A 21,626-nucleotide genomic window follows, 5' to 3' on the forward strand; every position below is an offset into this window, starting at 1 on the left:
GGTCATCAGCACCTTCCGGTGGTCGAGTAGTAAGGCTATAGTATGTGCTCCAAAAATGGTCATTTTGGACAAATTTCTAAAAATACCTCTAACTTGTTTTATATCGTTACTGAAGTGTTATTAAGTACTTCCTGAAGTGTTTCAAACCTTTTATTCCAAGTGGTCATCAGTGCCCTCTGGTGGTCGAGTAGTAAGGCTATAGTATGTGCTCCAAAAATGGTCATTTTGGACAAATTTCTAAAAAAATCTGTACTATGTTTTATTTTATTACTGAGGTATAATTAAGTGTTTCCTGAAGTGTTTAAAAGCATTTCAAACCTTTATTCCAAGTGGTCATCAGCGCCCTCTGGTGGTCAAGTAGTAAGGCTATAGTATGTGCTCCAAAAATGGTCATTTTGGACAAATTTTTAAAAATACCTTTAGAGTGTTTTAAATCGTTACTGAAGTGTTATTAAGTACTTCCTGAAGAGTTTGAAAGTGTTTCAAACTTTTATTCCAAGTGGCCATCAGCGCCCTCTGGTGGTGTAGTTATAAGGCTATAGTATGTTCTCCAAAAATGGTCATTTTGGACAAATTTTTAAAAAATACCTCAAACTTGTTTTATATCATTACTGAGGTATTATTAAGTACTTCCTGAATCCTTCCTCATGTATCACCAGAAGTCATGAGCTCTTCATCTGGGATTAAGACGAGGAGGAAGAACTGCAGCTTCTGAATATTCAGTTTGAAGATGGAATAGAACTTACAGACGTTTACATGGGGAAGAGTGTGATTTGGAACAAAATTCAAAATGATTATAGAAACTACTGACATTTATATTGGCTTTCCCTCAGAGGAAGTCCAGTATAGAAAGAGGAATGGCCTATTTTGTTGTTGAAAACGTTTTCATAAGAATACGTGGAAGGTCAAAGATTGGTTGAAACTCATCCTTTATTCAATTAATATTCAAGTAAAAAGAATAAAAGCTCCAGTGTAGTGATCTGGGAGTAAAACATTTATCCCATCGTCAGATATTCAGATAATTAAAATCATTATTCAAGTTTCATTTCATTTTCACCCTGGGTCATAATGAAAAAAAAAAAAAAAAAATAAAATAAAAGCTTTCGACTTAAAAACACTCTTCTTCATCTTCATCATCATCTTCATCACATGTCCATGGATTAAAACAGTGTTTATCGTCAGTCTTCGTCTGCGTCATCGAAGGCCACACCGGTCGCTTCACGTTTTCTGAAAAGGCAAGAAAAAAAAAACTGTTTAGTTCCATCATTTGGAAGAAAAACAGTCGTACGTTTAGTTCCATGACACACTTTTACTTTTTAGCTCCCGGGTTGATGAGTGACGCCCCTGGAAGTCGTTTCTTTACCGTCACCAATGGAGCTGAATTCTGCTGCCGCGGCTCAAACTCTGGAAAACAAACATTTCTCTGTCAATAAAAATAAGTATAATACGTAACTCTATCTATCACCCCTTTTCAACTGCACATTCTTTAACTTGAGCTGCTTTTACTTTGTGCAAAATCTAAAATGTGACTAATTACAGCTCATATTTATTCATATTCTGTCAGTTTGTGTCAGTTATAGATCAGACTGAATTAAATGCAGAATCATTGAATCACCGTTTTGTTCTAGAAAATTACTCTTTGTCTCCGTTAACCCATAAAGACTCAGGGCTACTTCTGTGGTGGTTCCAAAATATATATTTTTTGCCACATTTAACTTTTTTAAAGTGATTTATCACCATTTAATATAATATTATCCTCTGTATTTAGCATTTTTTCAGTGAAAATCAGGTATTTTCCTATATTTAATTCACTGATCATGTAGATCACAGGTGTCAAACATGTTGCCCGGGGGCCAAATCCGGCCCGCCAAAGGGTCCAGTCTGGCCCCTGGGATGAATTTGTGAACTGCAAAAATTACACTGAAGATATTAATCATTTTAGTTCAGGGACCACAAACAGACCACTTAAATCTCCAGTGGGTCGGATCAGTCAAATACTATCATAATAACTTATAAATACACACAACTCCAAATTTTTCCCTTTGTAAATGTAAACATTTTCATGTCATTTTACTGTATTTACACTAAAACAAACAAAATGTTCATATTTGTTGAGGTTGTTTGTGTTTTTGTGAAAATTTAGAGATGTCTGAAGTGTAATTTTAACGATATTCTGCCTGTTATTAAATGTTTTGTGTATTTGTTGATCCATTGTGATTTGTATGTTGTAATATACATGTGTACATGATAAACAGACATAATAATGTTAAAACTGCACTTAGTTTTCTTAAGAAATTTTCATTTGTTCGTGTTATTCACAGTGTTTTAAAGGATAGTTAGTAAATGTAAATATTTTCATCGCATAATTTTACTTTTTTTGCTCTAAAACATAGAGGAAAGTTTGTTGTGGACATTATTTATATATTATTATGTTATTATTTCACTGGTCCGGCCCACTGCAGATCAAATTTGGCTTAATGTGGCCCCTGAACTAAAATGAGTGTGACACCCCTGATGTAGATGTTCATAAAAGAAATAAAATCATGTGTATTCTGTTGTTTTTACTTGGTATTTTTATTTCACTGTTTTTAAGTGTACAGCTGCTTTTATGTCTCTTTTCAATCTATTCTTGTATTTTAGTCTATTATTTTGCTTTTTATTCTTCTGTACGACTGTTTTAATTGTACAGCTGTTTTATGTTTTTAATCTATTCTTGTATTTTTCTTTCATTTTTGGTTTTTCCCCTGTAAGTCACTTTGGAAAAAAGTGTCTGCCAAATGCATAAATGTAAATGCTCAGATTAAAGTTGAAGATTATTATGTCAAAACAGAGAAAACTGAAGAAAAAGTTAGTTTCTCAGTAAAATCTATCATTAACTGAACACAAACCCAGTGTGTCCATCCACTGTCATTGATCCAGCTCTAAGGGTTTTACTGGTGAATCAATGTTGTAGAAGATGACGACACTTTCACAATCACTAGAGAGCCTCTGAACGTCCAAAAGGGTCATATCTGATGACCATGAAAAGATGAAGAACTGTATTTTACACCAATTATTTACATGTATTGATATGATTAGTGGATTAGAAGTTATTAAACATTTCCATCAGTAGACGCTTTTGTCACCAGTGGCTGTTTGGGTTTTTATGGGTTAAAACATGAATCAGACCAGGCTACAGCTATTAATAAATATATGTGGAGGATAATTCACATTTAACCAAATTATTTAATAACTATCAGTCATATTATAGTATATAGTATAGATATGCTTAGACAGGGAAGGTTATTACTGTTATTAATTATATAAGGAGAAAGGGTGGGAGTTTATAAGTTGTACTTCTTCTCACTGCTTTTTGAATATTATATGTCTTACGTTTAAGTGTTTTGTTTATTTATTTTCTTCTGTTTTGACATTCATATTCAAAATAAATACATCAATCAATCAATCAATAATTCTAAGTATTATCATATCTCACACTGCACTTCAATTCAACAACTGAAAATAGAGAATTTTATGTTAGGATTTTGTTTAAAGATTAGTGAAAAAAACAATCACTGAACATCTACTCCAACAAACACCGTCCAAAAGTAATTTATAATAATAATAATAATAATAATAATAATAATAATAACACTGGTCAACAACAAATTTATTGTTTAAGTTTTTGGAGCTGATTTAGGATCATTTTGGTGTGCTGAATCCAAAAATCACATTCATTTTGCTCAGTCAGGTCAACTTTCTGAACTATGCTACATATTGGCTTTTTAACATTTTTGCTTACATTTATGGGCATTTTCACATCATATGATACAAAATTCTTTCATATTTCTTGCAATAAACCAGTTCTGAAGATTTGACTTTTGCCAATTTATGATTAATGTTTTTTTTAATATTACAGGTGAATGAAATGGCTTCAACTAGAAGATCTTGCAAAAATAAGCCTGACGTATTCTGCTACATCTGCGCTGAATACACCATTGTACCTAACAGGAATCAAGTCACAAGTTTCATAAAGTGTGCTTACCAATCTTATTTTGGTATTAAACTTGGTGACCAAGATAAAGTTTGGGCGTAGATTGTGAGAAGATCAAATTTTTCAAAATCAAATTAACAAAAAAAACCTGACCCGATTGAGAAAAACAGATGTCATTTTTGGATTTAGCGGTGCAAAATGGTCCTAATTCAGTTGAAAAAACCTAGACAACTTGCAAAAAACATTTTTTTGTAACCCAGTGTAATAATAACAACTTTATTTGTATAGCACCTTTAAAAACAAAGTTTACAAAGTGCTTTGACAGAGGGCACGACAGCAGGATACACGAAGCAAGTAAAACACTAAAACAGAAGAAACACAATAAGAGAGATGTGTGAAACAAATTAATAATCAAACAGGATCAAATTTAAAAATTAAAATTAAAAATTAAAAAGTTGAAAAAGGGACAGACATCACATAAAAGCAAGTCTATACAAATGTGTTTTAAGAAGTGATTTAAAAGATGTCACTGATTCCACAAGCCTTAAACCTTTGTTAAATTCAGGTCGTGGTTAAATACTGGGATGTTTTTTTGTAATTTTTAATTTAATGATTCTGTATCTTGAGTTTACAAAAGGGAAGTTAAAATAAAGAACAATAACTCTGATTCGTTTTGTTTAGAGCAGTGTTTCTCAACCAAATGCCCCTTTATGCTATCATGACCCTCCTAACACCCCCCCCCTCCCAAAAAAAAAAAAAAGAAAAAAAAAAGCGGGGGGTAGGGGGTGGTTTACTTTCACTTTGCACTGCTCCGACAATCACGGACCAGTGTACTTCTGTCCATACAATGTATCACAACCACAGATGGAGATATTTTACAAAATTAACATTACCTTTCCTCATTTTCCTGTTGGTTCTTTAAAACAGCTCTAACATTGTAACATTGTGTGTGTCTCCATATTAAAAAAAAAACAAACAAAACAAAACAATCCCAATACACACAACGCACATTTTTTTTATGTAAAGAAAATGCATGTCAAATATACTTCATATGGGGGTATACGTCAGTGTTTTTGCATTTATTTATTGGATTCATTTTTATTTGTTGCCGTCATGGATACGTGTTGGAAACAGACACATGTGGTGAAATCTGTCTAATATAAAGAGGGTTAAAAATGAATAAAATAATAAGATCTACACAGTTTTGTACCTGTGCGTCTGTGGTGATTCTTCATTGGACTGACGGCCGGATACAAACCTGGACAAAAACACAAACACCACAGTTTCCAGACGTCCCACATCCACAGTGGTTGGTCAGTTCGTGCTGTTCTGAGTGAAGGATGAGTGTTTTTACCGTCTGAGTGGGCGAGTCTGTTGGCCATCGTGAACAGCAGCTCCTTCAGCTCCTCTGCGGCCCGAGGACCGTCCAGTCTGGACAGGGTCACACCGAGACCGCCTGGACTCGGACCCACATGGAGATCTAATGTGGATTCACCCACTACAACATAAACGCTACCAGCACTACGGACGGGAGGAAGGACAAACAGACACCAGCTTGAATTTCACTGATGTAAACCTCGTATTATTCAGACTGATCTCCTGAAATCACACTGTATGTCACACCAGACCTTATGGTATGTGGTGTCCTGTAGGTACGCATTTTCATCCTTTCGTGGGTTATTCAACGCCATTTGATCGCATGTCAGTGTACCAATAACCCTAACCCTAACCTCTAATCCTAACCCTGATGTTAACCCCTAACCTCAAACCCTAACCTCTAATCCTAATCCTAACCTCTAATCCTAATCCTAACCTCTAACCCTGACCTCTGATCCTAATCCTAACCTCTAACCCTAATCCTAACCTCTAACCTTGACCTCTAATCCTAATCCTAACCTCGAATCCTAACCTCGAATCCTAACCTCGAATCCTAACCTCTAATCCCAATCCTAACCTCGAATCCTAACCCTAACCTCTAACCCTAATCCTAACCTCTAACCCTGACCTCTAATCCTAACCTCTAATCCTAATCCTAACCTCTAATCCTAACCTCTAATCCCAATCCTAACCTCTAATCCTAACCTCTAACCCTAATCCTAACCTCTAATCCTAACCCTAATCTTAACCCCTAACCTCAAACCCTAACCTCTAATCCTAATCCTAACCTCTAATCCTAATCCTAACCTCTAACCCTAATCCTAACCTCTAACCCTGACCTCTAATCCTAACCTCTAATCCTAATCCTAACCTCTAATCCTAACTCTAACCTCGAATCCTAACCTCTAATCCTAATCCTAACCTCGAATCCTAACCTCTAATCCTAATCCTAACCTCGAATCCTAACTCTAACCTCGAATCCTAACCTCTAATCCCAATCCTAACCTCGAATCCTAACCTCTAATCCTAATCCTAACCTCTAATCCTAACCTCTAATCCCAATCCTAACCTCTAATCCTAACCTCTAACCCTAATCCTAACCCTAATCTTAACCCCTAACCTCAAACCCTAACCTCTAATCCTAATCCTAACCTCTAATCCTAATCCTAACCTCTAACCCTAATCCTAACCTCTAACCCTGACCTCTAATCCTAACCTCTAATCCTAACTCTAACCTCGAATCCTAACCTCTAATCCCAATCCTAACCTCGAATCCTAACCTCTAATCCTAACCCTAACCTCAAACACTAACCTTTAACCCTAACCTCTAATCCTAACCCTATCCTCTAACCCTAATCTTAACCCCTAACCTCTAATCCTAACCCTAATCTTAACCCCTAACCTCTAATCCTAACCCTAACCTCTAATCCTAACCCTAACCTTTAACCCTAACCTCTAATCCTAACCCCATCCTCTAACCCTAATCTTAACCCCTAACCCTAACCTCTAAACCTAACCCTAATCTTAACCCCTAACCTTAACCTCTAATCCTAACTCTAACCTCTAACCCTAACCCTAACCCTCAGTGCACAGTATTTGACGCGGTGTGAACATAAACACGAAAAGTTTATAATGCGAACAGAAAACACACCAATTAAAAGCCGCGTGCATATTCACACGATTTCATGATGTCATGTTGTGTTATTACAGTCACACTGGTTCAAGGCCAACAGGGTTATTACACTTTACAACTACATGCACTAAAAATATTAGTCTGGTAATGCAAATATGTTAAAACCAAACAACAAATCAGACTTCCAGGAAACCTCAGCTCTGCTTCATGGTGTTAAAGAACAAACTGTACAAAATAGGACTTTAAAATAATAGTTGTGTAAATCTATCTTATTTTATAGTAATTGTAAATCCAAATGTTCCTCATAAAAACCTCCCAAACCATTAAAACTAAATAAAAAATTAAGTAAAACGAGCCAAAATAGATACAAAAATAATTACTGCTAAACATACAAATATCATCTAATCTCAGTTTTAATTAAAGACAGTTTTTAGCTGGAAATTTTGTGTAAATGGTGACACAAAAATGAAAATAATAATGATAATACACATATTGTTTGTCTCTCATCATTGGCTATTGTTCATATTTTTCCTAATATTAAAAGAAGGGATGGGACTTTAGCTCTCTGTTGTGTGGTTTTCATTGTTTTGGTTTACTTTAAGAAAAAACTTTCAGAAATCATCCGAAACATTTTGCATTTACAATTTTCTTTGAATGTAATCATGGAATACGTGATTGATTTATTTGGAGTCTCACAACATATATATTCATTAGCAAAAATACAACTGACACAGCGCTTATTCTCTCACAAAACGAAAATTAAACTCCAACTAAAAAACAAACTGAAAGGCAGGAAGAAAGAAAAAAAAAAGAAAGAAAATATCAATAATCAAAATATTACAACTATAATAATAACCCTATTGGCCGACACTAGCATTTTCTGTTTCTGGTATTTTGCTGAAAAACCTAAAGGTAAAACAGTTAAAAAATGACAGATTAATATCTAACCTTTTGAGTTTTAGGATGTAATCCTCTGTAGATTTCAAGGCAAACGTCTCTGTCTAAACAAACAGGTGGAGTTTTAACCAGTGTCAAGGCAGGAACAAAGACGATAAACTGAAGAAGCCAAAGAGTAAAACAGTCAAACTCACAAACTCCTTCAGTGTTTCTTCTGTGAAATCTGTGCTCCAGACATCAACAGCATCTGTCAAACTGCAGCACACGAACACAACATAAAAACACTTAAAATAAAAGTGATCATACAGTCACACATACAGTAGAGTTTAACTACAGTTAAATATTGTAGTATTCTTTTCTGCTTAATTAGTGTAACCTATTCATATTATTATTGCTTTGATCTATTCACACTTACTTTCCTTTTTTTTTTTTTTTTTTCTATTTTGCAAGTGGTTTTTCAGAGGTTAAACTGAGCTATTGTGACCAGTTAGTTTCCCTTGTGGATCAATTAAGTTTGTCTAAGTCTAATCCTTCCAAATATTATTCTGCGGTGTTTATTTTATGCAGATTTATGCATCTATTCCACTACATCTTAGAAGTAAGCATCTGGATTTTTTTCTGTCTGTCTCTAATTCAGCTCCTTAATCTAAAAAACAAACAAACAATACAACAGCTACTTCTATGCATTAAACTATTTTGCTAATTTGATAAATTTGAGAATTTTTAGTTTTAAAAAAAGCACTTATTTAAGTAGAGGAAATGTAAAATGTACAATTATTTATTTCCCATGTGCACCTTTTGCTGTGTTTGAATCTATGTTTTATGGGGTTTTCTTTGTCTTTTTTAAATTGAAACTAAAATAACTCAGCATCTTCTTGTTTCTTTCCACTTCTATGACAGTAAAAAAAATTTCTTTGGTCCACGAATGAAACCATACATTTGATTCCAGCATTTTAAGCTTTGGAAAGCAATTTTCCAAAGATTGATAGACCAAAAAATAAATAAATAAAATAATAATAATTAAAGGGGTAAAAAATGGACATATTAATCCTAAAAATAATAAACATACATTAAAAAAAAAAGAAAAAATCAAATACCCCTACATCAACAAACAATAAACATTACATCAGCTACATGTATGCATTAAACTATTTTGCTAATTCGATAAGTTTGAGAATTTTTAGTTTAAAAAACAGCACTTATTTAAGTAGAGAAAATGTAAAATTATTTACGCTATTTACCTCCTCTTTTATACCTTTTAGAGTTTTTAGTCCCACGTGCACATTTTGCTTTGTTTGAATCAATGTTGTTGTTTTTTTTTTGGTCTTTTTTAAAACTGAAATTAAAATATCTCAGTATCTTCTTGTTTCTTTCCACTTCTCTGACAGTAAAATAAATTTCCTTGGTTCATGAATGAAACCATACATTTGATTCCAGCATTTTAAGCTTTGGAAAGCAATTTTCAAAAGACTGATAGACCCCCCAAAAAATAATAATAACAATTAAAGAAAAAAAAATGGACAGATTAATCCTAAAAATAATAAACATACATTAAAAAAAAGAAAAAAAAATCAAATACCCCTACATCAGATAGTCAAAGTCTAATTCTTCCAAATGTTATTCTGTGGTGTCGATTTTATGCAGATTTATGCATCTATTCCACTACATCTTAGAAGTAAGCATCTGGAATTTTTTCTGTCTGTCTCGAATTCAGCTCCTTAATCTAAAAAACAAATAAACAATACATCAGCTGCTTGTATGCATTTAACTATTTTGCTAATTCGATAAATTTGAGAATTTTTAGTTTTAAAAAACAGCAATTATTTAAGAAGAGAAAATGTAAAATGTAAAATTATTTACACTATTTACCTCCTTTTTTGTATCTTTCAGGGTTTTTAGTCCCATGTGCACCTTTTGCTCTGTTTGAATCTATGTTTTTTGGGGTTTTCTTTGTCTTTTTTAAATTGAAACTAAAATAACTCAGTATCTTCTTGTTTCTTTCCACTTCTATGACAGCAAAATAAATTTTCTTGGTTCACGAATGAAACCATACATTTGATTCCAGCGTTTTAAGCTTTGGAAAGCAATTTTCCAAAGATTGATAGACCAAAAAATAAATAAATAAAATAATAATAATTAAAGGGGAAAAAAATGGACAGATTAATCCTAATCCATCAGATAGTCAAAGTGTAATTCTTCCAAATATTATTCTGTGGTGTAGATTTTATGCAGATTTCTGTTTCTATTCCACTACATCTCAGAAGTAAATGTACTTTTTACTCCACTAGGTTTATCCAACAGCTTTTGACAACCTTCCAGTCTACTCATCTCCAAACATGTTGATTTTATCATAACTTAACATACTTATAATTTATCAAAACTTCAGTAATAATCGGTATTTCCCCTTATGGGACAAATAAAGGCATGTTTTATCTTATTTAATCTTATCTTAAATGAGCTGGACGTTCGTTTGGATCACCGTCCATTCCGTTTAACACAAAACAACACAAAAAAACCCCAACAGAACTCTGTATTAATGTTCATTTCAACACAGACTCACCAGATATTAAAAACTTCAGACTTTCTTCGTGTGTAACATAAGTATTTACACTGAGTTTTAGTGTCCGTCACTGTACAAAACTGATGTGAATCCATTTTCTCTGTTTACAACAGAACTTTAACAAACACTTCCGGGTTGTCTTCTTCTTCTTTTGCTACTATTCCTTTGGACTCTATGGCGCCGTTTGTTAAATCAGCTCAGAGTGCATTACTACCACCTACCGGACAGAAGTGGAACAGCAGCCAGAACCATACTGTCCCATCAGTGGAATAATTACTGTACGTATACAAGTACAAAACAGTTTGACTATGCAACTGTGTCTTACTAAAAGATACATAATAAATAAATAAATAAACAAAACAAACAAGAAAAGCACTCAGAGAGCGCAGACCCCTGACAGATCTGCCCCACCACCCCCCCAATCACCACCAAAATGTAATCATTTCTTCCTTGTGTCAGTATCAACATTTCCTGAAAATTTCATGAAAATCTGTCCATTACCTTTTGAGTTATCTTGCTAACAAACAAACAAACAAACAAACAAACAAACAAACATGCATGTACGCAAACACACAAAGCAAAGTGACTCCTGGTGGAGGTAATTATGAAAGAGCTGCAGCATCTGGAACCGACCACAATGAACATTTGACAGATAAACAGAACCACAGTGCTGCAGTTTCAGCTTCACAGTTTGTCTTTTATGGATTGTGATTGTTTTTTGATTGATTGATGTATTTATTTCAAACATGAATGTCAAGCAGAATAAATGAACAAAACACTTAAACATAAGACATATAATACATATTCGAAAAGGAGTGAGAAGAAGTACAACTTATAAACTCCCACCCCTTCTCCTTATAAAATTAATACCAATAATAACCTTCCTCATCTAATCATATCTATACACTATGCCATAATATGACTGATACTTACTAGTAAATAATTAGGTTTCTGGCTTTATATTATTATGAACAAATATAATATGATTTACATAAACACATAATAACACATATATGTAAATACATATTCACACACAGATCTATACACACATATACACCTACAAATATACACACACATACACACCTATACATACATTTACACACACTTACCACATACTTGTACATCTGTAGAACACCCAGTGATCCCCAACACCTCCCTCATCCCTGTACCTCTGAAAATTGTGTCTTTGTACCTCTTTTTAAATTCTTTCATGCTTGGACATTGCTTTAACTCTATATTAAATCTGTTCCACAGTCTCACCCCGCTGACAGAAACACAAAAACCCTTCCTAGTCGTGCGTATTAAGGGAATTTTAAAGTTAATTTTCCCCCTTAAATCATAACCCCCCCCCCCCATGAATACTGGATAATTTCTGCATATTTGTTGGTAAAAGATTATTTTTAGCTTTGTACATTATTTGTGCTGTTTGATAGTCCACAATGTCTGTGAACTTGAGTAATTTTGACTGTAAGAATAATGAGTTTGCATGTTCCTGGTAGCCAACATTATGAATGATCCGAATTACTCTTTTTTGAATAATAGTTAGTGGCTGTAGTGAGGTCTTGTAGTTGTTACCCCAAATCTCAGCACAGTTCTGTAAATATGAGTGAAACTAGGGAACAATATAGAGTGTGTCTCTCTCAACTCACCATATATTTTTTATCAGTAAGTTTTTTTTTGTTTTGTTTCTTTTATCAATTACTAGAAATTTCAGGCGACCCCACATGGGGTCCCGAACCCAAGGTTGAAAAACCCTGCTGTACATACATATAGATCAGGGATGTCAAACTCAGTTATATCATATATCATAATAACCTTGAATAATGACAACTCCAGTCTTCTCTCTTTGTTTTAGTGCAAAAAAAACCAAACAAACATTAAAATATGAAAATATTTACATTTGCAACTGTCCAAACAAAAAAGAAGTAAATAACCTGAAAAAAAAAATCTTATTAAAAACAAGTGTAATTTTAACAATAGTACGCCTTCAACTTCATTTATACATGTACATTATGGATCATATATACAAAAGCACAAAACATTTAGTAACAGGCAGAATATTGTGAAAATTTCGCTTAATTTTCTTTAGACATTTCACGTTGTGCATATTTGTTGCAGTCATTCACATTTTATTGTTAAAGGATAGTTTGGAAATGTAAATATTTTCATAATTTAATGTTATATTTAGACTAAAACAAAGAAAAAAATTCATGTATTCATTATTTATAAGTATATGGTAATTACATAAATAAATAATTAAACAAACAAACAAACAAACAAACAGTATGTATATATATATGTATATATATATATATATATATATACACACACATACATACATATATATATATATATATATATATATATATATACACACACATATATATATATATATATATATATATATATATATATATATATATATATATATATATATATATATATATATTTATATATATACACAGGGTGGGGAAGCAAAATTTACAATATTTTGAGGCAGGGATTGAAAGACAGTGTATGACCAATTAGTTTATTGAAAGTCATGAGAATTTATTTGCCACAAGAAAACTGACATAATAGAAAATGTTTTTATTCTATGTGTCCTCCTTCTTTCTCAATAACTGCCTTCACACGCTTCCTGAAACTTGCGCAAGTGTTCCTCAAATATTGGGGTGACAACGTCTCCCATTCTTCTTTAATAGTATCTTCCAGACTTTCTCGTAATAGTTTTGCTCATAGTCATTCTCTTCTTTCCATTATAAACAGTCTTTATGGACACTCCAACTATTTTTGAAATCTCCTTTGGTGTGACGAGTGCATTCAGCAAATCACACACTCTTTGACGTTTGCTTTCCTGATTACTCATATGGGCAAAAGTTTCTGAAAAGGTATGGATAATAGTGTTAGGTATGATTATGACATCAATATATGTTTGGTTTCAAAACAACTGACGTAGTGCCTGCTGAGAAAAAACAACTAAATGTTCATTGTAAATTTTGCTTCCCCACCCTGTATATTATTTATTTATTTATTTATTTATTTATTTTTACATCAAACCAAAAAGAATACTTATGCTATTATTTTACTTGCAAATTCATCCCATGGGCCAGATTGGAACCTTAGGTGGGCCGGTTTTGGCCCATGGGCCGCATGTTTGAAACCTGTGATACAGATCACTCAGCTGTCTAGACTCAAGATACAAAAATATTTTTAAAACATTAGAAAAGGATTCATAATTTTTATTATGTCATTAATGAGAATGTAAACAATTTATACATCAACATAGAGCCATGTATGAACTGTGTCAACATTTGTTATTATGTTGGAGGTTGTGAATGATTTAAATGTTGATTTCTGTGGCTTTGACAGTGTTCACATTCTAATATTACAGATGATAAACCTGTTTTATATGTAACTGGTGCTTTAACAGGACTGAATTGTCCATTTCACTGCAGTGATGATTCATGTTGTTCAATTCTAAATCAAATAGCACCATCTAGTGGTGAAAAGTAAAAATCAGGAAGCTGAGAATGACTGAACTACAAGGAGGAAATGAAATCGAAAGTAGTTTTGACATTCTTGAACGGAGCCGAGGCGCCATCACAGGGCGTTGGATGTAAAAACACAGACCAGGAGGATGGAACTGTAAAACCAAAGACACAGAGGTTTGGTGAGTCTGTGTGTTAAAGGATAATTCACATATCAGAGAAAATGGCTGAGAAGAAGATTGAACTATTTGAAAGTTTCCTGAGTTGTCATGTGTGTTCAGAGACGTTCAAAGACCCTGTGTCTCTGAGCTGTAACCACAGCTTCTGTTCAAACTGCCTGAGGGAATTCTGGGACAAAACTGAGAACAGAAACTGTCCCATTTGTAAAAGAAAATCTTCGAAAGATCATCGACTTGTGAACTTCAGTCTGAAAGAACTGGCTGATTCATTTGCTGGGAGACTGAACGTTGGATCATCTGAGACAGAAAAAGGAGAAAAGAAGGTGGAGGTGGTCTGCAGCAAACATCAAGAAGAACCTAAACTGTTCTGTAAAGATGAAAACAGAGCTGTGTGTTCTATCTGTGATTTTCCTCATCATCGTAAACACACTGTGGTTCCTGTAGAAGAAGCAGTTACTGAAATGAAGGATGAGCTGAAATCTGACTTAAAGTCTCTAAAGAACAAGAAGAAGAAATACAAGCAAACACAGAAAACATACGATGCAATAATCCAACACTTAAAGAAACAGGTTTTGTTCACAGAGAATCAGATCACAGCAGAGTTCAACAAACTCCAGCAGTTCCTGAAAGAGGAAGAGGAGTCCAGACTGGCAGCTCTGAGGGAGGAAGAGGAGCAGAAGAGGAGGAGTGTGATCAGAGAGATGAAGAGGATTGAGGAGCAGATGTCCTCTGTGTCAGACAGTATCTGTGCTGTTGAAGAAGAGCTGCAGAAAGCCAGCGCTCCATTCCTCATCAGTTGTAAAGACACTCAGAGCAGAGCCAGAGCCCAGTGCTCAGTGTCAGAGCCACAGCTGATCTCAGGAGCACTGATCCATGTGGACAAACACCTGGGCAACCTGTCCTTCAGAGTCTGGGACAAGATGAGGGACAAGGTCCACTTCAGCCCCGTCATCCTGGACCCAAACACTGCAGAGGGATGGCTTCATCTGTCTGATGATCTGACCAGTGTGAGAAATGGAGACACTTATCAGCATCTTCCTGATAATCCAGAAAGAAACACTGAATATACCAATGTTCATGGATCTGAGGGCTTCAACTCAGGGAAACACAGCTGGGACGTGGAGGTGGGAGACCATCCTGCATGGAACATTGGTTTGGCTAAAGAGTCAGCTGACAGAAAGGGAGAGACAAGTGCTTCACCAGAAAATGGATTCTGGTGTTTAAAGCATGGCAGTGGAAAATACACTAATGGTGTTGGTCGGACTGTGACAGTGCAGACGAGTCCACAGAGGATCAGAGTTGAACTGGACTATGACAGGGGGGGAGGTGTCCTTCTACAACGCTGAAGACAAGACTCACATCTACACCTACACACACACTTTCACTGAGAAACTCTACCCTTTCTTTGGTATTGGAAAGGCTGGTGATGCTAAAACCACTAATATTAAAATGTGTCAGAGGAAGATTTCTCTGTTGTTTACGTAGAAATGAAAATGTGAACGATAGATTGTGAACAAACAGTGAACACTGAGGTGATTTATAATATGTTAATTATATGAAAAATATTATGTTTTTATTGATCAGATGAAATGAAAGTCACTTTGTCTTATTACCTCCTGTTTGTTTTCATCAGGGTTTGTTTGTCTGTTAACAAGATAAGTCAAAGTTATGGAAGGATTTTGATGAAATTTTTAGGAAATGTTGATACTGGCACAAGGAACAAATGATAACATTTTGGTGGTGAATGGGGTGAAATGATCTGCCTTGTTGGAAGTCTGCGCTCTTCGAGTGCTTTTCTAGTTTTATTCATGTTATTCATATTTTAACCTGCAGGTTTTTTCAGTCAGATTCAACTATAGAATAATTATTAATGTGAAACTGATGGTTTAGTTTGAATCAATATTAAATAATTGAACCTCCATATTGTCCTGATTCTTAACCCACTGACTAGAACACATATCCTGGGACAGATATTTTCCTTTTGTTCATATGTGAGTGTTTTCATCTACAGCCGTTTGTTTCTGTCGCCACGTTTTTCTCATAAAATGATGTGATGATGTGAACAGACGTTAAAGGACAGGTGTATTGAAGTAAATGTAGGTGAATTCATGGTTCTGGTTGTAATATGGGTTCAGATACTGATTCTTCTGCTCTTTGGACCAGACTTATCACTCTGTTCTTCTTCCTTTAATAGAAATAATGTTCTGCTGGATTTATCTGCACTAATCTAAAACAAACAAACAAACAATATACCCGTTATTTGTATACATTAAACTATTTTGAGAATTTGATAAGTCTGAGAAGTTAAAAGAAAAAAACAAAAACAGCAGTTATTTTAGTTGAGAAGATGTAAAATATAAAATTATTTGTGCTATTTACATTCTTTTTTGTATCTTTAGGGTTTTTAGTCCCATGTGCACATTTTGCTGTGTTTGAATGTTTGTTTGTTTTTTTTTGTTTTTTTTTTGTCTTTTTTAAATTGAAACTAAAATAACTCAGTATCTTCCTGTTTCCTTCCAATTCTATGACAGTAAAATAAATTCTCTTGCTTCATGAATGAAACCATACATTTGATTCCAGCATTTTAAGCTTTGGAAAGTATTTTTCCGAAGATTGACAGACCAAAAAATAAATAAATACAATAATAATAATAATAATAATAGTAATTAATGTATGTATACAAGTACAAAACAGTTTGATTATGCAACAGTGTCTTACTAAAAGATGCATAATCAATCAATCAATCAATCAATCAATAGAACATATTTGAAACTCTTATGAATTTAAAGGAGTTAAATATGAAAGTGAATGTATCTTACCAGATTCTGTTATTTGCAGCTCTTAATTTTTGTGCACTAAAATTATGCATCTGGATTTTTTTCTGTCCATCTTTAATTCAGCTCCTTAATCTAAAAAACAAACAAATAAACAATACATCAGCTACTTGTATGCATTAAACTATTTTGATAATTCGATAAGTTTGAGAAGTTTAAAAAAACTGAAAAACAGCAGTTATTTTAGTTGAAAAAATGTAAAATTATTTATACTATTTACATTCTTTTTTATATCTTTTAGGGTTTTAAGTCCCATGTGCACATTTTACTGTGTTTGAATCTATTTATTTGTTTATTTATTGTCTTTTTTCTTTCTTTTTTTAAAAATTGAAACAAAAATAACTCACTATCTTCTTGTTTCTTTCCACTTGTATGACAGTAAAATAAATGTATTTGGTTCATGAATGAAACAATACATTTGATTCCAGCATTTTAAGCTTTGGAAAGCAATTTTCCAGAGACTGATAGACCAAAAAAATTAATTAAATAAATAAATAAAACATAATAATAATAATAATAATAATAATAATAATAATAATTATTATTATTATTATTATTATTATTATTATTATTATTATTATTATTATTATTATTAATGTATGTATACAAGTGCAAAACAGCTTGATTATGCAACTGTGTCTTACTAAAAGATACATAATAAATAAATAAATAGAACATACTAGAAACTCTTCTGTATTTAAAAGAATTAAACATGAAAGTGAATGTATCTTACCAGATTTTGATATTTGCAGCTCTCAGTTTTTGTGCAGTAAAATTATGCATCTGGATTTTTTTCTGTCCGTCTCTAATTCAGCTCCTTAATCTAAAAAAACAAACAAACAGTACATCAGCTACTTGTATGCATGAAAAATTTTGATCATTCGATAAGTTTGAGAATTTTTAGTTTTAAAAAGCAGCTCTTATTTTAGTGGATAAATTGTAAAATGTAAAATTTTTTATGTTATCTATCGTCTTGTTTTTATCTTTTGGGATTTTAAATACCAAGTGCATATTTTGGTATGTTTGAATCTGTGTTTTTGTTTGTTTTTGTTTGTCTTTTTTTTAATTGCACAAACTAAAATAATTAAAAATCTTGTTTCTTTCCACTTCTATGACACTAGAATTAATTTCTTTGGTTTATGAATGAAACAATACATTTGATTCCAGCATCATAAGCTTTGGGAAACAATTTTTCAAAGACTGATAGACCAAAAAATAAATAAAGAAAATAAAGAAAAAAAAAATGGCCAGATTAATCCTAAAAATAATAAACATACATTAACCCTTTCATGCATACTGGTCACTACAGTGGACAGGTATTCTACAGCTGTTCTCTTGTATATTCATGGATTTTTTTGTTCTTTTCGGGGTTTTTTTTTTTTTTTTTTTACACATATCTTTATTAAAGTTTTAAGACACTACATATCTTTTCTGACATGAATTGGCAACATTATGTAGATTTCTCCTGAGCATAAACCCCCAGAATCACCCGCCCTCCCCATAGTTTTCACACAATTTATCAGTAAATACATGTTTCTGTGCGTCAAAAATTAAACGTGTGGTGTCCAGCTGAGTGGACATTTTTGCAACTTCATGAAAAATAGGTTCATAAGAATTTTTTTTCCATTATTATTTTTTTAATGTTTTTTTTTTCTTTTTTTTGTAATTATTTAATTTAATTTAATTTATTTATTTTTTATTTATTTTTCAGAAGAAAATTTTCAATCGCATTTTTTTTTTCATGCCTAAAGAGGAATAAAAACACTCAGGAAAATTTTTTTTTATTAAGGTTCTCATAATTCGTGCATGAAAGGGTTAAAAAAAAAGGGAAAAAAATCAAATACCCTACATCAGATAGTCAAAGTTTACCATTAAGACTTATTGTACTGAAGTTACAGTTACAGTTGAAAGAAGTATTTTTAAGAATTTATTTATTTACTTTTTTTAAACCTGCCTTTTATTTTTTACTCTGCTTTATTGCTTGTTTTATACTCTCCTGTTTTACTGTTTTACTGTACGGTGTCCTTGAGTGCCAAGAAAGGTGCCTATAAATAAATGTATTATTATTATTATTATTATTATTATTATTATTAAGTAATTAATAGACAAGAAAGCTAAATGTGACAGAAAAAGGCTTTAATTCTTCACAGATAAACACACATTGTCACACTGTAAAATACACCGTCATATTTCCCCACAATGTGCAGGTCTTACAACCAACTGTTAAAACTACACACAGACACAGATTAAAATAGACATAAATACATGAAATAAACAGGTATGAATCCAGTTTTATACGTAAGTCATTCATTTGTTTTAAAGATTAGAAAAGCATGCTGTACATAAAAATGCCATTAAATTACCAATTTACATAATAAAGCTGATAAAGTAGATGCTTTTAGCTTCAAATCATAAATATCTTCAAAATAAGAGTTTTCTTCAGATGATATGTAGACTTATTACTTTTGAGAAATAAGTAGAAGAAACATTGGAAAGCCTCCTAAAGGGATAAAATGTCACGAGGAATGGAATGAGGTCAGTAAAACTCTCAACTGGTGCAAAAAAAAGTGACAACAGTGAAGTAAATATGGACAAACCTTAGAAGGAGGTGGTGAGGGATGAACGAGGACAACTGAATAGGATAAAGGTGAATTATTTTCCTTTTTACCTTACCTTCATTTTTTGTATCTTCTAGGGTTTTTAGTCCCATGTGCACCTTTGCTGTTTGAATCTATGTTTTTTGTCTTTTTTTTTTTTTTTTTTTTAATTGAAACTAAAATAACTCAGTATCTTCTTGTTTCTTTCCACTTCTATGACAATAAAATAAATTTCCTTGGTTCATGAATGAAACCTACATTTGATTCCAGCATTTTAAGTTTGGAAAGCAATTTTGATAGACCAACAAAAAAAAAAAAAATTCTAATAATTAAAGAAAAAAACAAAAACAAAAAATGGACAGATTAATCCTCAGGTCAATGAAACTCAACAGGTGACAAAAAAACATGACACAGTGAAGTGGAATATGGAAAAACCTTAGAAGGAGGTGGTATGGATGAACGAGGAAACTGTGGAATAGGATAAAGGTGAATAGTTTTCCTTTTTCTCCTTCTTATTAGAGTCGTTTCAAACCTTTCCCCTTAAACACAACCACTGTTTAGTGCCTAAACAAAGCACAACCATTGCTACAGTAACCAGACAACTTCATTCTTTTAGCCCATGATATTTGTAGAAATTGTTATATTTGCTTCCAAAATGCCTCTGAAATATACAGTAATACTAAAGAAATATTGATTTTTTTTTTTTTTAAATGTCAAATCAGCATTAACGAGGACATTTTACAGCTGTAGACATGATGTGTTCCACTATTTTTGGCCATATAGTTTAAAAACATCATATTCTTGATAATTTAATGGCAGATTTTTCTTCCTAAGAGAGATGTGGAAAAAAGTAGATGGTAGTTTTGGTAGAAAATTATTATTTACCGTCAGAGTAGGAAAAATAGTTTAGAAATTCAGAGGCAGGAACATTTAACCTCCTAAGACACAGGTGTCAAACAATGCGGCCTGGGGGCCAAATCCGGCCCCACCAAAGGGTCCAAGCCGGCGCACAGGGATGAATTTGTAAAATGCAAAAATTATATTGAAGATATTAACAATCATGTGTACAAAATCATTTATTTCAGGTTCCACATACAGACCAATTAGATTTCAAATAGGTTAGACCAGTAAAAGATTATTATAATAACCTATAAATAATGACAACCCCATATTTTCTCTTGTTTTTTGGTGTAGAAAAGTTAAAATTACATAGAAAATGTTTACATTACCAACTATACTTTTACAAAAAAAAAATGTGAATAAGATGAACAAATATGAACAATGGAAATGTCTTAAGAAAGGTAAATGCATTTTACCAATATTGTCTGCCTGTTACTAAATAGTTTGTGGCGATTGTAACGCACATGTGTAAATGATAAACTGATAACCGAAGCATAATATTGTTAAAATTGCACTTGTTTCTTAAGACAATTCAAGTTGTTCATGTTATTCAGATTTTAAGGAAACTTTGTAGATCTAAACCTGATCAGAATATAATTTACATTTTCACTGTTATTATGTTTAACTGTCCGGCCCACTGGAGATCATATTGGGCTGAATGTGGCCCCTAAACTAAAATGAGTTTGACACCCCTGACCTAAGACCCAGATATGGGTTTTCTGTCCGCATTTGTGGACAAGAGTTTCACAACTTTATACAAAAAAAAAAAAGAAAAGAAAACTGTCCACCACAAAGGACATTCCATAAAAATGTTAAAAACTGCATCGGAAAAAACTGTTGCATCATGATGTTTCCAATATAGGCACTGATTTAAAAAAAAAAAAAAAAAAAAAAAAAAGCTTGTACTTTGCTGATATTTCTTGGGTCTCAGGAGGTTAAAATTAGTGATATTAACCCTTTCATGGATAGTGGTCACTACAGTGGACAGCTATTTTACAGCTGTTCTCTTGTGTATTCATGGGATTGTGTTGTTTTAGTTCCATATCAGCCAACACAGCGGATACTTCTGCATCATCCCATATGCTCCAATTCACACCATTACTGTAACTTTACTGTTCTTAACAAACTGATCTGCAGTAGTCATGTTTGAATGTAATCATTGCTTGTTATTAATATTAAACAGTGTTG

At 32.9% G+C, this 21,626-nt stretch overlaps 2 protein-coding genes across 3 annotated transcripts; one reads left to right on the forward strand and one right to left on the reverse strand.

The window, feature by feature from the left end:
- Nucleotides 1-912: 912 nt before the first annotated feature.
- On the reverse strand, nucleotides 913-10,575 carry paxx (PAXX non-homologous end joining factor). Of its 2 annotated transcripts, none has more exons than XM_030142547.1 (7): nucleotides 10,441-10,575; nucleotides 8,075-8,135; nucleotides 7,932-7,984; nucleotides 5,328-5,494; nucleotides 5,184-5,231; nucleotides 1,314-1,404; nucleotides 913-1,227 (listed from the first exon to the last, which is right to left on the reverse strand). In XM_030142547.1, exons 1-7 carry the CDS (start codon nucleotides 10,533-10,535, stop codon nucleotides 1,179-1,181), a joined length of 564 nt encoding a protein of 187 aa, XP_029998407.1. In that variant the 5' UTR covers nucleotides 10,536-10,575; the 3' UTR covers nucleotides 913-1,178. The 2 variants fall into 2 exon arrangements, with proteins under 2 accessions (XP_029998407.1, XP_029998408.1); XM_030142548.1 differs by having other exon boundaries at nucleotides 1,308-1,404.
- A 3,436-nt stretch (nucleotides 10,576-14,011) lies between these two features.
- Nucleotides 14,012-17,891, forward strand: LOC115425234 (nuclear factor 7, brain-like). Its single transcript, XM_030142618.1, is given in 2 exon segments — nucleotides 14,012-15,426; nucleotides 15,428-17,891. Coding segments are annotated over 2 exon segments (1,440 nt in total). The 5' UTR covers nucleotides 14,012-14,151; the 3' UTR covers nucleotides 15,593-17,891.
- The last annotated feature ends 3,735 nt before the right edge of the window (nucleotides 17,892-21,626 follow it).

This window comes from Sphaeramia orbicularis, chromosome 9, assembly GCF_902148855.1.
Source record: "Sphaeramia orbicularis chromosome 9, fSphaOr1.1, whole genome shotgun sequence".
Classification (NCBI taxonomy): Eukaryota; Metazoa; Chordata; class Actinopteri; order Kurtiformes; family Apogonidae; genus Sphaeramia; species Sphaeramia orbicularis.

Excerpts from the sequence above, each read along its gene's own strand:
- paxx (XM_030142547.1), bottom strand. The coding sequence starts at position 10,535 with ATGGATTCACATCAGTTTTGTACAGTGACGGACACTAAAACTCAGTGT. Across the intron at positions 7,985-8,074 it reads AAGAAACACTGAAGGAGTTT|ACAGAGACGTTTGCCTTGAA; the intron begins GTGAGTTTGACT and ends CTGTTTGTTTAG. Across the intron at positions 5,495-7,931 it reads TACATCCTAAAACTCAAAAG|TGCTGGTAGCGTTTATGTTG; the intron begins GTTAGATATTAA and ends TCCCGTCCGTAG.